This window comes from Esox lucius, chromosome 8, assembly GCF_011004845.1.
Source record: "Esox lucius isolate fEsoLuc1 chromosome 8, fEsoLuc1.pri, whole genome shotgun sequence".
Lineage (NCBI taxonomy): Eukaryota > Metazoa > Chordata > Actinopteri > Esociformes > Esocidae > Esox > Esox lucius.
In genome coordinates this window covers 26,929,265-26,947,247 of record NC_047576.1, presented here as the reverse complement: position 1 = coordinate 26,947,247, position 17,983 = coordinate 26,929,265, and the positions used below count along the sequence as shown (strand labels likewise).

The following is a 17,983-nucleotide window of genomic DNA, read 5'->3' as shown; positions in this document are numbered from 1 at the left end:
AAACAGACTTCCTTATGTAGCCAAACGTGTTTCAATGTTTAATATGCAGTGGAACACCATATTTCCATTCATACGTTTTGCGCATTATCTAATTAGGAAACATTGTTGGAAATAAGGGATTGACCGATTATCGCCCTGGTCGATAACTGGATCCAATATTCATACTTTTTTACAATTATTGTAATGAATATTCAAATGAATTATATAATTGCCGATATAATACTTAATTTTAAATGCACTTCTCTGTCACCCGCGTCTCTTTGAAAGGTTTCTGCTTCTATTGCTCAATTTCCCGACCGCCGAGTTATCAGATTTGTTATAAATCTATATATAAAGTAAATAGCCAATCCACAGCATATAGATACGTTTTTTTACCTTTCTCTTTTAAAACACCTTTTCATTGCAGATGGCAACACATCAGAAGTCAGTTGCAGAAAAGTAGTACTTTATTAATTATTACAGAAAGAAAAAGAAGGAAAAGAAAGAAACCTGACAAAGTTTGTAAACAGTAAATTGTACCTAATTTGGGAAGCTATTTAGTTAATAATTTTAATCTATATGATATTAAAGTTCACAAGAATTGCTGCTAGGAGCTCCGTGCACATTATTCTTCAGAAAATGTTTTAACTGTTCGGTTTCCTAGCATTTAAAAACAGTAAAAAATTCATTTATACCAGAAATGTATATCGTCCCCAAATATCGGTCATCGGTCTCCTTGATCACTAATAATAGTTATTGGAATCTGCCCTGAAAAAAAAATATCGGTCAGCCCTTATTGACCAAAGTTTGACTTACTATATTAGTAAAAATAGTGTTTTTCTTTTGTTGATCAGAATTGATGCAACAGAAAAACTGAAACGTGTTTGTCCATTAAGTAATAATGCTGTGAAATGACATTACTGTGCATAGCAAAACAGTTCTAAACTAGGTTTAAACATACTGAAATTAAGAAGAAAACGCGTTTCAGTAAATGATCTGAACCTATACCTTTCCGCAGGGCTGTCAAACGCTCTTCTGCTCCCAGGCACTAGACATCCTAACTGATGGAAACAGACAGTTTGTGTGGTATTGTTGATGTTTCTAACATTTGCCTGAAAAACCCTTATTCAGATTGGAAACATGATTTTGGAATCAAAATATTCAGCAAAAATATTGTTTTTCACGTTTAATTATGTAGTAGTTGCGACAGCCCTATGTATGATATGAATTCATAATTTTTTGCAGATTTGCATAGTGTGTATTGGGGAAACTTATTTTACATAAGGTAAAGAATATAATAAGGTGGAGCACATTCAGAAATGGTTAGTGCGTAAGTCAAATAATGGTGTGAACATATTAATTAAAATAAAACATTTATTAAAATAAAAAGTAGCATGTTTTGATGTAGTTATTGTTAATTTGAATGTATTGTACTCAGGAGAGAGTGTACTTGAGAGTGTGTAGTCAAAAATAAAATGTCAAAGCATGAAAGACTTGTTCAGGGAGGACATTTTTGTCCATTTGTAATACATTAAAAACATCTTTGTAGCGTTTAATGCAGTCCAGCCTTTTGTCATTGATGATGGTGCCCCCCACTACCTCCCCCACTGCTTGGAAATAAGTATGGGAAACACTGCATACACACGTCCTACTGCAGCCCATTGCTGACGCACCATCTTTATTATTCTCCTCTCTCCCCCTTTCCCTCTCTTTTCTGTTTTCCTCTCCCCCCACAGGAGTGTGCTTCAGAGTCGTTTGCGTCCCCCGGGACAGGAGAGGCATCCAGCAGCCCAAAACTGGAGAAGCAGAGGGCGGGGCATGCGCTGGATCGGTGGAACCCTCTACAGTGTCTCGGCCAATAAGCTGTCCCGCACCGTGGCGGCCATTACGCCAATTAACAGGACAGGTAGTTCACGCCTTCCAAATACTCCCAGTCATTGTAGACTCGGGTAGGACAGACTCTGATAGAGTGAGAAGGATTAGGTGTTGTTGTCAAAGTGAGCATATGGTGTGTGGTTTAGTCAGTAGCACTACTCCAGCCAGGCCTGGTCCAATAAAGGAGCAGGAAACGGGGGCTGTGTTGTGTTGCCATCTAAAATAATACAGTTGTCATCTGTCAGTTTGACAGGGGGAGGGCTGTTGGAGCGAACTGGACCACCCAGATTAAACCCAGACCTGGACTCTCTTCTTTTTACCTTTCACTCACTCTCCACTCACTCCCTTTCACTCTCTTTCTCTCTGCAAAGGGGTCAAAGGACCAGATGTTATTATTTAAGTGGTGCGTAAAGGGGTAGTTTTAGTGTCATGAGGATGTCTCATTAAAGAAAGACGAAAAGTATATGTCTCCATGCTCACGCTCTCTCTCTCTCTCTCTCTCTCTCTCTCTCTCTCTCTATTCTCTCTCTCTCTATTCTCTCTCTCTCTATTCTCTCTCTCTCTATTCTCTCTCTCTCTCTCTCTCTCTCTCTCTCTCTCTCTCTCTCTCTCTCTCTCTCTCTCTCTCTATTCTCTCTCTCTCTCTCTCTCTCTCCATTCTCTCTCTCTCTCTCTCTCTCTCTATTCTCTCTCTCTCTCTCTCTCTCCATTCTCTCTCTCTCTCTCTCTCTCTCTCTATTCTCTCTCTCTCTCCATTCTCTCTCTCTCTCCATTCTCTCTCTCTCTCTCTCTCTCTCTCCTCTCTCTCACTCTCACTCTCTCTCTACTCTCTCTCTCTCTCTCTCTCTCTCTCTCTCTCTCTCTCTCTCTCTCTCTCTCTCTCTCTCTCTCTCTCTCTCTCTCTCTCTCTCTCTCTATTCTCTCTCTCTCTCCATTCTCCCTCTCTCTCTCTCTCTCCTCTCTCTCTCTCTCTCTCTCTCTCTCTCTCTCTCTCTCTCTCTCTCTCTCTCTCTCTCCATTCTCTCTCTCTCTCTCTCTCCATTCTCTCTCTCTCTCTCTCCATTCTCTCTCTCTCCATTCTCTCTCTCTCCATTCTCTCTCTCTCTCTCCATTCTCTCTCTCTCTCTCCATTCTCTCTCTCTCCATTCTCTCTCTCCATTCTCTCTCTCTCCATTCTCTCTCTCTCTCTCTCTCTCTCTCTCTCTCTCTCTCTCCATTCTCTCTCTCTCTCTCTCTCCATTCTCTCTCTCTCTCTCTCTCCATTCTCTCTCTCTCTCCATTCTCTCTCTCTCTCCATTCTCTCTCTCTCTCCATTCTCTCTCTCTCTCTCTCTCCATTCTCTCTCTCTCTCTCTCTCCATTCTCTCTCTCTCTCCATTCTCTCTCTCTCTCTCTCTCTCTCCATTCTCTCTCTCTCCATTCTCTCCATTCTCTCTATTCTCTCTATTCTCTCTATTCTCTCTATTCTCTCCATTCTCTCTCTCTCTCTCTCTCCATTCTCTCTCTCTCCATTCTCCATTCTCTCTCTCGCTCTCCATTCTCTCTCTCTCTGCAAAAACCTGTGGCTGGAATTGAAGAGTTCCATTCTGTTTGGGCAGCTCGTGACTTGCCTCTTGATACACACAGAGTGGACTTTTCACACACCCACTCACCCCAATGCCACATTCCAGCATACTCTCAACCCGCCTTCAGTGTCCTCCAGCATGGTGGTTGGGATTTCAGATCTCACCAGCCCAGTTAGCTGAGATTACATTTCCCTTATTTTCCTGTTCATCTGCCAGCGGCTTCCCATAATAGTGCCAAGATCACAGGAACACACATATAGCTTACACCTGAAGACTTCCAAAATGAAAGACCAGGATCAGTATAAAGCCTCCTTACCTCCGCTCTCTTCCTCATCCGGCCGCTTCGCCTTCCCTCTAAAATGTGTTGCTTGTATCACCTTGGAGATGTAGAATGCCTTGTTTTCTTTCAGCTTTTGTTGACTGAGCTGGACGTCTCGCTTAGTTTTGGCTGATGGACTGCAATTGCTACTTGCTAAATCAGAATAAAGAACAATAGTACAACTAGTGTATCATGTACCTCAAAGTACCAGTGGTGTATTATTAACCCATCAGTGTTGTATTATTAACCCCATAGAACCAGTGGTGTATTATTAACCCCATAGAACCAGTGGTGTATTATTAACCCCATAGAACCAGTGGTGTATTATTAACCCATCAGTGTTGTATTATTAACCCCATAGAACCAGTGGTGTATTATTAACCCCATAGAACCAGTGGTGTATTATTAACCCCATAGAACCAGTGGTGTATTATTAACCCCATAGAACCAGTGGTGTATTATTAATAATACACCACACTGGTGCTATAGGGTTAATAATACACCACACTGGTGCTATGGGGTTAATAATACACCACACTGGTGCTATGGGGTTAATAATACACCACACTGGTGCTATGGGGTTAATAATACACCACACTGGTGCTATGGGGTTAATAATACACCACTGGTTCTATGGGGTTAATAATACACCACACTGGTGCTATGGGGTTAATAATACACCACACTGGTGCTATGGGGTTAATAATACACCACACTGGTGCTATGGGGTTAATAATACACCACACTGGTGCTATGGGGTTAATAATACACCACACTGGTGCTATGGGGTTAATAATACACCACACTGGTGCTATGGGGTTAACCCCATAGCACCAGTGTGGTGTATTATTAACCCCATAGCACCAGTGTGGTGTATTATTAACATCATGGTGCTCCATTCCCATTGGTTATATATATATATTTATTTTTTGTTGGAGGGTATGTTTTTCTTTCATTTTTAACCAATGTTTATTTTTTTGTCTGATTAGGATTCCAATTTAGCATTTTCTGTGTGTCCCATTCAGTGAGATGGTCCAGTCCACAGCAAACCACCTCAACCACCTCTAGCACATTTTTCCGTCCGTCCAGCACGCGTTTTGTGGCCAGGTAGGTACTTTCATGAACACCACCTCTTCTGCTGCCTGTAGATAACTGTAGAACTACACTCTGTAGCGTTGTGTTCATTGTGTGCTCTACTCCCCAGTCGCGTGGTTCAGAGGAGTTTAGCCATCATCAGACACGCCCGTCAGAAGAAGCCTCAGAGGCACTACTGCATGTACTACAACCGCTTTGGCAAATGTAACCGCGGCAACACCTGCCCCTACATCCATGACCCTGACAAGGTGGCTGTCTGTACCAGGTATCGCACACAGGACCCCTTACACACACACACACACACACACGCACAAGTTGTTGGCTCCCTGATTGGCTGCTGTGATCTGAAGACTCTTTCCATTGGTCCCTGCAGATTCCTGAGGGGTACGTGCAAGCAGACAGATGGCACGTGTCCATTCTCCCATAAAGTAGCCAAGGAAAAGGTGTGATACTGTGGCAATACACACACACACACACACACACACACAACCCTGGATGTATGCGCAGTGTCTCTCGGACCTCCTCTGGGTTTGACTATACAGCATAGTTAGCCACTTAGCATTTGGCCCCATAAGGTACAGTATAGAACCATGGAGAAGCTGTGAATCCTTGCAGACCTGTGGACAGATAGGGATGCTGTTAGGACCCACTGTCAGTGTATTTTACGTCTCAAAGAAGAGGTGGAGTTCATAGTTCTGACCCCTACATGGAGTGGCCTACGGAGATCTGGCAAGAACAAGGTTAACACTGCTGGCACAGCTCCTGTCTCCGTGCTGTCACTGGCAGTATGCCCACCCAGAGATGTGACCTGACTTCGGGGTTAGGGGTACATGTTGAGAGGACTAGGCGTAAAGGCCCATTGGGGTGATCTCTGTCCCAGGTTTCAGATGTCCTCTAACGGTTCACACCTGAACATGTGCACCTTAATAGGCACGGGCTTGCCTACACACACCCGTGCGCACACGCGCACACAGACATGCATACACAGACATGCATACAGGTGGCTACATAGGCCTCATATGTTCACAGCCACTCGCGTACACCCATTGGTGTAGTGAAAGGTCGGTCGCCCCCCCACCCCCGATGTGGCTTATTTTAAACTAATTTTGGTTAGGCGTGGTTAATTAATCTGATGAAGCATAAAGGCCCGGTTCTGGATCTGGCTAATAATAATGATCCACACGCCTTTTAGCTTTTTTACCTCTCACAGGGAAAGAGGTCCAACTAAAAGGTGATACTCTCGTTTGCTACTACCAACACACAATGTAATAGTTAATCTTCAGTCCACGGATGTTCTAGTGACATAGTAATAGGTGTGGTTAAATATCTTGTTAGTCTGCACATGATGGGCCATGTACTGCTGTTTTGGTCCCAGTGTAACTAGGTCACCCTGTAGGGGAAAGTGGCGCCGCTAGACATGGAAAGATGTTTCCCCCTACACCAACCACCCTCAGACAGGTGTTCAGTCCACCTGTGTCGGCCGTCAGGCTGTGGTCCCAGAGTGCCGAGGCCAGCTGTCCGATTGTCTTAAAGGGGCAGCGTCCCCTCACTGACCGGCCCCACCTGTCGTAGCCCTCCCCTCCCCCTTACCTTCCCCTGCTCCCCTGCTGTCCCTTCTTTCAGGAGCCTGTCCAGTTTGAAGCAATCTGTTTTTCGTCTTTCACGTGTACTCCCCATGCAGTGCAGGGGGGAGGGGAGGGGAGGGGAGGGAGAAAGGGGAGTAGGGGGCATGCATCTGAACTTGATCCCGGGTGCTAGGTGGGGCTGGAGGATAGACGAGGAGCCCCAATCCTGTACCTCCTGCAAATAAGTCTTGAAACTAGACCCAGCGCTGCCCCCCCCCCCCATCACCTCCCCCCCCGTCACCTCAGCCCTCCCTCACCACCTCAGGCCCTGGCCAGCGTACACTCAGCCGGCACATAAACGCATCATGATCGCTGTACAAGCTGCGGCCTGGATAAATATTTCTGTAGCAGTTAATTAGGTAGAACTGATCCTATCCCAACGAGCCACCCTGATTCTCACCCACCCCCCATCCTCACCCCTCCCCTCTCCCAAACTACTTTTCCTTGTCTCTCTCACACCTCTCTCTCATTTTACATAGAGTATATATAGACTGGCCCGCGCTACACTCACACACAGGACATGTCACACCTGCGCGCACACACTCACTCTGTCTCTGTCTGTGCAGTTAGGGCCATTTAACCACAGAGACGGTGACAGGTTGTAGAAGGCGGGACCTATTTGAACGGTGGTTTAGCGTGTTACTTTTCTTACCCCACATCTGAATGTTTTCTCTACTCTGCTATTAATTCTCACTCAACCTCCCACTTCAATATAAGATGCTTTATTGGTATGTCACTGGTATGGCTATATTGGCAATGCAGAGAATTGTATCCATGACCCTCTTTCTTTCTTGATGCCTGTTCTTACTTCCAGAAGGGTATATGTGACAACCCTCTCTGTATTTCTAGATGCCTGTGTGTTCCTACTTCCTGAAGGGTATTTGTAACAACAGCAGCTGTCCCTACAGCCATGTTTATGTGTCCCGCAAGGCTGCTGTGTGCCAGGACTTCATCAGGGGATACTGCCCTCAGGGAGAGAAGGTAGACCAAAAGCACACTCACAAACAACCCCACTCTCAACGTATGTCAGTCAGTTATACATACCCCCACACACGCACAGTCAGTCAGTCAGAAACACCATATTCACAAACACACGTCAACGGTCAGGTGCACATACATGCACTGTTGTTGCGTTATTCACCAGAAGTTATATGAATGCATGCAAAAGCGCATCCTAAAATTTAGAAATTCCGTTTTTTCAGTCGAAGGCGCACCAGCTTCGCTTGTCAAATAGAAAATCTGCTGACTCCATTTCTTCCTTCGCGTCACTAAGCAAACAATCAATGGGCGATAGGGGCAAGCGAAATCCCTGTCGTTCTCTAGTTACTAAAATTATACTCTGAATAGTGTAGGGAATCCTTGTGCATACATTTTTCTTTTACAATGTTAAATACCCCAAAATATAGTTTTTACAACTTTTTTTAATTTAAAAGAGATGGTTTGAGTTTGCTGTTGCTTTTATCCTGCTAATGTCCACACGGTGGGATCAAGTTGGGTATATCCCCTTTCTGGCTGTTGTTTGTGTCTCTAAGCTGAGGTAAAAATGTTTTTGGGATGTCAACCACAGTCAGGGGTCTCAGCGACCGGAGGGGGCACTTAGCAGTCACTTCTTTCAAACCTGAACATTTTAAATGTTTTGAAGCAAAGACAAATGCATCCAAATTTGACTTCAACAACCATATTGTGGGACTGTTAAACTGAATTCTTGACAGATTCTAACACAAATCCACTGATGTATATGAGGTTTTAAATTAACTGTATATATCTGTACATATTTATGTTTTCTTTTTAATTTGTGTTGACATGTTTGACACATTTCTGGTTTGAAGTGACTTTTTCCCCCAATGTGATATTGAGCCCGGTCTTACGAGCCTGATCTGCACATTCCTGCACAGTTTGTGATCTTCGAAAAGGAAAATGAAGTCTTCCTGAGAGTCTTGTCTTTCATTGATGCAGTCATAATATTTTAGACCTTAAATTATTCACATGAGCCACATTTGTAGGAAGAAAACAGAAACCACTCTGTTTAATACAACCACATCAGCCTTCAGAGGTTACTGGCATAACCCTGGCTCTATGAACCCAGCACACATTTCCACTCAGACGACCCATTATGGGGTCGTAACCCCAAGGTTTGGAAACGCTTCTCTAGTGTCTAAGTGACACATTAAGGCCCGGAGGCTTCCAGGGCCCACAGACATAGATTCACCCAAAACATCTTATTCCCCAGATGCACCCCATCCTATATCCTCTCTTTTCTCTTTACCACTCCTATATCCTCACCTCCCTTCAGTCTCTGCTAAATCCTCCCATTCCCTGACTCATGTATCCATTCCCCCTTTTACTCTTCCTCCATCTCTTTCTGTCTCTGTTGTTGTTTGTGAGTTTCTATGTAACACATGCTTTTTCACACTGTCAGGACTCATTTAAATATTGCATGGAGAAATGAGGATATATAAAACAAAAGGGGCATTAATATTTATTCTATTAGCTGAAGTGCTTAGGTCTGTGATTTTGTGTGCGTGCGTGCATGTGTGTGTGTGTGTGTAGCGCAGCGTGCTAGCTGGCGGTTGTGATGGATAGCAGGCAGTAATTATAGATGGAGAAAGTGCTGAGGATGGCACTATGGGGCAGACAGGCAGACACTCCAGCAGCACAGGGGTTAATCACGCCTTGCTCTCCCGCTTTCTTTCGCTCTTTTTCCCCCTCCCTCGGCTTCACTCTCCCCCTCTGTGTTTCTCCCTCTCTTGCCCTCCTCCCTATCTTTCTCTTTCTTGTTCTATCCATCCCTCAGAATCCTTCCTTCCTTCTCTCCCTTTCTCTCTCCTCCTCAGTCTTCTCTCTCTCCTCCTCAGTCTTCTCTCCTCCTCAGTCTTCTCTCTGCCTACCTCCTTGTACCACTACCACCTTCACTTTCATTATTTCTCTTTCTCTTTGTTTTTTTTTTTTTTCCTCCAATTAGGTCCCTATATCTTTCTCTCATTTCTTTGATCTCTCACCATTCTCCTGTTCCTCCATCTCCACAACTCTTAGAACTTCCTCACTTTTGAACCACTATCTACTAATCCTTTTTTTCCCCTCACCGTCTCTCCTCCCTACCCTCTCCTCCTCCCTCTTTTCTCCCTCCCCTCCCTCCTCCATTTCCCTCTGTAATGGTAAATGTGCTGACTCGTCCTGGTTTTGGGCCCAGTGGAGAGAGAGGGCTCTTCTAATAGGCCCCTGAGACGTCCCAGCATTCCTTAAATCAAGTGGAAAATTGTTAACTTGGTGTGGAATAAAGATGTTCTGTCCACTTTCCTTTTTTTCTCGTCCATTTCTCGTCTCTCTTGCTGTCTCTTCCTCTTTTCAGTGTTTCTTGAAAATGAGAAAGTATGAGATGGCTGGCAGTTTAGTCTTAGTAGACCTGGCTCTCCTTACCCTGGAGAAATGCACAAAACCATTGTGTCTGTGTGGTCCCGTTGCCTGCTTTAGAGCTCACCATTATAGCCCCTGGCTTGGTTTCTTCATTCTGCCCCATTACTCTCTGACTTGGGAGTGAACAGACTGGTACCATAATAAAGATAGATAGGTTTTGCGCAGTTTGCCAAAAGGTGTCAGTGTTTACATTAGGAATTGGAAAAGCCTATTGCGCTATGGTGTGACTTCAACCACATTTGTGTTTTGGTTTGCTGGCCCAGAAAAGTGGAAGGCGATTGAGGTCAAAAGCAGGAAACTGACCTGAGTACTTAACACCCAAACATTGTGTTAATCTTTTTTGTTTTCTGTCGGCTTTCTTAAAATCCTCGAAACCAGAAGGGGGCAGTACAGTACTAGCGTGTGTCTCTTGATTTTGGCATGTCCCTTGGTGTGTTGGTAGCCAACAAGGCTGCACGATATATCGTTTCAGCATCGACATTGCGATGTACGCATCCAGAATAGTCACATCGCAGAATGTGCGATTTAGTAAGGTAAACATATAAGTCTACAATATATATATATATTTATATATATTATTATTTTTTATGTTAAACTAGCATGTTAAACTAACGTAATTTACTCAGATTTATGGGTTATTGGATACACAGTTTATTATTATTTTAAATACTGATTTCGTTGCTGCACGTGGTTGACATGCAGGCTCTGCTTGCGCTTGACGAAACGATGAGCAAGGAACAGGCAAAAAAGACCGAAATGGAGAATTTGGTTGCAAAAATAAACGCATCGGAAAGATTTCGGCTACAGACAGGATGATGTTGACCAAAAACAGGTACTTTGTCGAGAAATCACAGATATAATAACATTTCACATCACCAAAGACATGGTACCAATTAACACAGTTACCAAAGAGGGTTTTAAAAACATGATCCGGTCGCTTGACTAGCGGTATGTAATGCCATCACGCAACTATTTTTCTCAAATTGCCATCCCAGAGTTGTACAAGAAATGCAAGGCACAAGTTGAAACAGAGCTGTCACAAGTGGAATATTACACAGCAACAACAGCTTTCTGGACCAGCCGGACAACGGAGCCCTACATAAGTCTGACCATACACTTTATTAATGAGGACTTCCACCTGAAAAGTCGCTGCTTGCAAACTGCATTTTCCCCAGAGGATCATACAAAAGGAGAACATTGCAACAGGGGTGAGAGAAGCTTTAGCTGATTGGGGCCTAGATGAGAGTAATCTAGTCTGTATAATAACAGACAATGCCGTGAACATGGTGAAGGCTGCACCTGAACAAGTGGACCAGATTACAGTGCTTTGGCCACAGACTGCATCTTGCAGTTGGTAAGTTATTCCCAATTACGCATTCTATTTTACTACTGTTGCTATTCCTATACTATTACTGTTACATATTATTACCTAGCAACCTGTTGTGAAATATAAAACATTTAATAGGTTTCATATATTTTTATTGTAGAGGATGGGGCTGGGGAAGAATGAAGGATACAGACTGTCAGATTGCTAGCCAAAGTTTTGAATGCCAGGGCTGATATTCTATGGCATTAATGTTTCATATCTATATATCTCTGCTATGTTTTTTATGTTTAAATGTTGCATTTGTTTACAATAACAAACAATGGAATTAAATGCCCCTATATTTTGGGTTATCATTAAGTAAAATATTTAGTGCTAAACTCATGAGATACAAGTTATATGAGAATTAATGTGTTTTATTATAGGTCTTTAAAACATAAAGAAAGCATGCTGAAACTCAAAAGTTGTATCTGTAAATAACTAATTGTGTAATCATTTGCAAAACAGTTTTATGAGCAATTTATTTGTATAAATCATTTATTAAAGTAAATGTATGATGTTAAGTACTTTTTTTTCTTCTGTTTTTTCCTTTAGAAAATGCAGTGAAAAAGGATGGACGCATTGACCATGCTGCAGGTGTCTGCAATAAGCTGGTTGGTCACTTCTGTCACAGCTGGAAGGCCAGAAGGAACTCAATCTACCTTCACATTCCCTCATATCAGAATGCCAAACAAGATGGGGTTCCAGACAAGATGATCAGCAGGATACTAGAGCAGCAAAAGGCTATAACTCAGGTCCTGTCTGAGGACAGGAAGACAATGGCATCTAATTCTAACCTGGCAAGATATGGATGTCCTGGAATCTGTCAGTAAGTCAATGGGCCCACTGCTGGACTTCACAGATGCACTCTCAGGAGAAGACTATGTTAGTGTTCTATATGTGAAGCCAGTTCTTCACCTCTTCAACACTTCAATGCTACTAATACAAGAGGGAGACACAGACTTGACCTAGACCTTGAAAAATTAGAAATATACAGATGAAGCTACTCAGGAGCTGCTAGATGCGGCTTCTTGTTTGGAGCCCCGGTTCAAGATGGACTTCATCAGTGAAGACAACAAGCCCCAAGTCAAGGCCAGAGTGGTGATTCCTCTCTGACCCACAAGGATGCTGTGGAAGCAGAATTAAACAACTACCTGCTAACAACTTCCATTGACAAAGAGGAAGATCCACTTGCATGGTGGAAAACACAGAGTACGCTTGCCCGCAAGTATCTATCCATTCCATTTCAGTGGCAACATTGTCTCTTGCCAACGGTCATGTCTCAAGCCTGTAATGGTGAATAGACTGGTATTCTTGACCAAAAACCTTCAAGTGTGAGTGAGCAATGTATACATGCTTAAAGTCAAGTTATTATATTTGAACAGAATTTAGATTTACTGTATTTATTCTACTGTTGTGAGAAAGACATTTATTTATTTTACTAGGTACTCTGTTTAGAAAGAAACCAGATTTTATACAGATGAAAAGTTTAATTGAATTTGCATTTGTCTAGCCATGATGATCAACACGGTTTGGCACTGTTGTTAAGAAGTTTTTTTTAAAAACCAAAGTTTGTGAAATACGATGGTGCTGTGTTGTTATTCATGTTAAGTTCATTGGTATTTATTAGTTATGTTTTGCTTTTGTTGCAAATTATTTGTTTTATAAACCACTCAGGATTTGTGTATAGCTGCTCTTTCATTTTTCAAATGGTTTAAATTAAAAGATATGTTTTTATTTTCAAAAAGGAGGTTTGTAATTTAGTTTCTAATGTAATAACATTTTTAATTACTTTTTGATTTGACATGAATTCCCCATTATGATAATAAAACGTCCTCCATAGAGAATGCTCTGTTTTAACCTGGTTGGAGTACTGAGATAAAGCCTCCGGTAATCTCCTGGATCCCTTATAGACACCACACCTGTTCATTCACAAATGAGCCCCTTTATTTTAGGCTAAGCAACATGCATTATTAAATCATAACATGTTAGATCATTGAATTGATTGAAGAGTATCACATGAATACAATGGAACCATAGTGAATTAAGCAGTGTATTAATTAATAAAATAAACTACCCAAAATAAGTCAAAAGTTAAAAAGTCATTTTCAGTTTCATTTTTAATTTTCCATGAAGATGCAGTTTCCTACAAAATCACCCCAATTAATCTGGTGAAGACATCCTTTATTTTTTCATATCGCAATATATATTGCAGAAAAACATTGCAATGTCCGTTATTTCCAATATCGTGCAACCCTAATAGCCAACTGATCATGTTGCTAGCTCTCTAACTAGGTAGCTGTGCTAAAGTTATTGTCATAGAAGCCTTTGTTGTAAGTCGATGGCCACGGATAGATGAACTGTAAAGATGAAGTATTTTAATTAAATCTCCCTAATCCCATTGCCAACCCATTTGGCTAACTAGCCCTGGTTAGTAATTACCTAGCATAAGCTAAAACAATAACTTAAATACTACTAATTTCTTATGTCAGTTAAAGTAACAGTGGCTAGATAACTAGCTTCAAGCAAGTATTTTGAGGTGTGTGCATTCCTATCTAGTTGCCAGCTACCATTTCATACCTGTGACTGGCTAATTTATCAGGCTTAATTCTAATTGGCTGTAATCTCTGATTGTCTCTTTACCAAGCAGGCCTAAATATTCCAAATGTTGTTAGCGAAAATGTTCGGTATTTACTTGGCCCACTTGTTCGTCCTGGCAGTGGGCTGCCCAATCACACTGCGCCCTCAGCTAGCAATTGATCAGGAGATGAACAGCTCTTCAGTTTCGGCTTTCAGGCCTGACCCGATCTGGCCTTTGGGATACAGGGACGTAGGTGTGAGGGTGGCGGGGGGTCTGGTTCTTGAAGTTAGGGTGGGGGCTATAGGGGGTACAACGATGAGGTGCCTCATCAAGGAGAGGGGTTCCAGAGCTAGCACAGGGCTGCAACGCGGGGTGACTTGGAGTCCAAGTTGTTCCCGGAAACTCTATCTGAAGACCCCTTTTGCGCCCACCCAACCCACCCCCTCATTATACACACCCCTCATCGTCCATGCTCTATTTCTGGACCAACCTGTTCCAGGCTGCCCCCCATCACCCCACCACACACACAGCACTCCCCCTGCACCCTATAGTGAGTATAATTAGCTTTTCTGACAGGTGGGAGGGATCGAATCTCCCAGAGAACGAAGCTACCAATTTACACCCATATTACACTCACCGTCACACACACTGATCCGTACACTCACACGGACACACACAGGGCTCTTACGGTGTCTTCTATGTTCACACACACTGATCCGTACACTCACACGGACACACACAGGGCTCTTACGGTGTCTTCCATGTTCACACACACTGATCCGTACACTCACACGGACACACACAGGGCTCTTACGGTGTCTTCCATGTTCACACACACTGATCCGTACACTCACACGGACACACACAGGGCTCTTACGGTGTCTTCCATGTTCACACACACTGATCCGTACACTCACACGGACACACACAGGGCTCTTACGGTGTCTTCTATGTTCACACACACTGATCCGTACACTCACACGGACACACACAGGGCTCTTACGGTGTCTTCCACGTTGACACACACTGATCCGTACACTCACACGGACACACACAGGGCTCTTACGGTGTCTTCCATGTTCACACACACTGATCCGTACACTCACACGGACACACACAGGGCTCTTACGGTGTCTTCCATGTTCACACACACTGATCCGTACACTCACACGGACACACACAGGGCTCTTACGGTGTCTTCCATGTTCACACACACACACAATGCTCTCACAGTGCCTAACAAGGCAGCCTCATACAGTCTTCCTCTGTCACAGATTTTAGTTGTGTGTGTTTTCTTAAACATTTAATAGTTTTTCACAGGAGGAGTCAGAGGCTTCCTAAAGGGAGCTTGAACTCCTGTCACCAGGCGGATGTGTGGTCACCATTATTGTGCGTTGTCTGTCTCTCCTGCAGTGTAAGAAGAAACACACCCTGGTGTGTCCAGACTTCTCCCGTAACGGTTCCTGTCCCAGAGGGGCCAAGTGTCAGCTCCAGCACCGCCAGAGAGCCAAACGGAGTGCTCCCACCACCGGCCCCTCCGCTTCCCTGGCCAAGAAGGCTCCCTCCAAGAGGTCAGGAGACAGATCCTGTTTTATACACAATCACATGATTAAGTGGAATTGAATAGATGGAATAGTGAATAAATCGCATTCAAATAAAAATAAAAAAGACTGCCATTTCGGAAAATGTATAGACTACAACCACAGACATATCCACACTACAGGCGTTCATGTGTACTGACAGATTGGATTCCATTTAGATGTCAAACATGTTGTCTGTTGTCCTCTGGGCCCAGCCCGGTAGTGGTTCTCCACCAGGCCCTGGCAACGGAGAGTTCTCCGGCAGATCCAGGACCACCCTTATCCTCTGGGGCTCCTCACGTCACCATGCTGCCGTCCTTCATCTCTCTCTCCAGCTCCCCCGAAGAACCATATCCCCCGGACACCCCCCCCGCCAACGGGTCAGGAGTCCCAGGTGAGAGGTTATGCGGGGGAACAGTTCAGGGAACCTCCTGTGGAACCTGGGCTGGCAGGCTCTTGGGCCAGTAGGAAAATGTCTGTTCGTTGTGAGCACAGAAATGGGTTTTAAAGGCTCCATAGCGTAGATAACTCACCGCTAACCACAGAAAGATGCTGAGTTAATAACAACAAAGTATAACACCATGTGGTAAATATTGGTGGAGTTGGAAAGATTTGAATATTTCTTGGTATTGGGGCTCTTCTGTTTATGGGAGGTGCGTACTGACTGCAGTTGCATTGGCTGCTGGGTGTGATAATGCTTAGCTGGAAGTGTAATAATGCTTAGAGGGAGAGAGAGAGAGTCATATTGAAGTTTGTGAGAGGGACAGCAGCTGTGCTGTCTGTTGACAGACTGACTGATAGTGGATTAGGAGAGGGCCTCCCCACTGTCGCCCCCTCTTCTCTGTCCACCTGCCCCTCCCTGACAGAAAATCCCCCAGCTGCACCCTAACCCGACACACATTTCACTGGTCAGTTATGTGCAGCCCAATAATCAATCAGTGGACAGACACACACACGCACACACACCCATCACTTCGATTGTCTTTTTTTCTCTCCTACTCATTATCAAGATGTTGTTAAAATATTACTATGGTGTTTCTAAGTAGAAACCATGAAAATATACACTGTAGAAAATACAACACAGTATTTCTGTCACTTTCTGTCCCACTGTCAAAATCCCTCTCTGTCATCTCTCTTTCTTCATGTATCTGTCAATATCTCTCTTTCTGTCTCTGCCATCTCCATCTCCCTCTCTGTCATCATCACGCTTTCTCCCGGTCTATATCATCCCTCTTTCTGCCTTTTTCAGTCATCACCCCTCTCTGTCATCATCCCCTAATCTCTCTCTGACTCTTCACCTTTATGCTCTGTAATCATCCCTTTCTTTCATCATCCCTCTCTCATTCGGTCATAATCTGTCTTTCTTCCTCTCTCATCCCTCTTACCTTCCTCTCTCTCTGTCATTTTATATTGCTATGTCATCCCTTTGTCTTTCATATAGAGAGAGAGAGACTTTGACTCTGCCATTCCATTACCCTTCTTTTTGAGACATTCTGTTGTAGCTTTTTTTATTATTATTGTTGCCCTTATGCAATATCCATGTTTGGTCCAGCTTTTTGACAGATGAAGAATTCTCGATTACAATATGGAATTAATTATTGACTCAATGATGGCAAGTTGGCCAATCCCAATGGCGGCAAAGCAGCCCCAAACCATAATGCTACCATCTCCATGCTTTAAGTTTGGTTTGAAGCAAAGTTTGTGCAGTTTCCTTCTGACAGTTGACTCATGCACTTCAACATTGATTGTGGCAAGAGAGGCCTGTAGATCCATTGATGTAACCCAGGGGTTATTGGAGACTTCCAGCCCAAGAGCTGACTGAAAGATGCTCATGCATTTAGGCCTGTACTATGCACATATCTGCAGATCTAGAAATGTCTCCTTTTGTAGAAGACGGCCTACCATATTCATGGGGTTTGACTGAGCTATTCCAGGACATTGGCCTTTTTGTTCTTAAGCCACTTCAGTGTGGCTTTATGTTTTGGGCCAATATCCTGCCCAGATTCCCTTAAGACTTTTTCTTTAAAGTTTTCTTTCAGGATATTTCTGTTTTTTGCTGCGTCCATTTTGCCCTCCACATACTGCCACCACCATGCTTCACAATAGGGATTCTGTTCTCAGGATTATGTGTGTATTGCTTACAGTGGAGGCCAAAAAGCTCTATGTTGGTGTCACCAGTCCATGGTAGCTTCCTCCACTTGGTCTCAGTCTTCTACATGACTTCTGGCAAACTCTAGCTGAGATTGAAATGTGATTTTTTTTTTTAGCAATGGTGTGCTTACCCAACCCTAAAAACTCCTAATTAAATCCTAAAAGTATTTAAATCTCTGACCAATCCTCTTATTTTACAAATAATTAAGTGAAACTTGGTTCTGCTTGATGTTTTTATAAAACACTAATACTTAATCAGTTATTGTAACATGGTTTTATGTTGGGATGTATATGTAAGAAGAATGAAATACTGAAATATGCAAGAAATACAAGTATTCAACCCCCACACAATATTTGGTAGACACCTTTTTCTACCTAAAGCACTTAGGTACACTGCTCAAAAAAGGGAATGCTTAATCATCACAATATAACACCAA

At 43.3% G+C, this 17,983-nt stretch overlaps 1 protein-coding gene across 1 annotated transcript in view; it reads left to right on the top strand.

The window, feature by feature from the left end:
• zc3h3 (zinc finger CCCH-type containing 3) overlaps positions 1–17,983 on the top strand; it is a 61,760-nt gene that overhangs the window by 41,474 nt on the left and 2,303 nt on the right. The window contains exons 5-11 of the mRNA XM_010872465.5: positions 1,716–1,885; positions 4,763–4,844; positions 4,942–5,097; positions 5,206–5,275; positions 7,307–7,438; positions 15,229–15,386; positions 15,611–15,789. Coding sequence (XP_010870767.4) covers positions 1,716–1,885; positions 4,763–4,844; positions 4,942–5,097; positions 5,206–5,275; positions 7,307–7,438; positions 15,229–15,386; positions 15,611–15,789 — 947 coding nt within the window. The remainder of the gene's footprint in view (positions 1–1,715; positions 1,886–4,762; positions 4,845–4,941; positions 5,098–5,205; positions 5,276–7,306; positions 7,439–15,228; positions 15,387–15,610; positions 15,790–17,983) is intronic.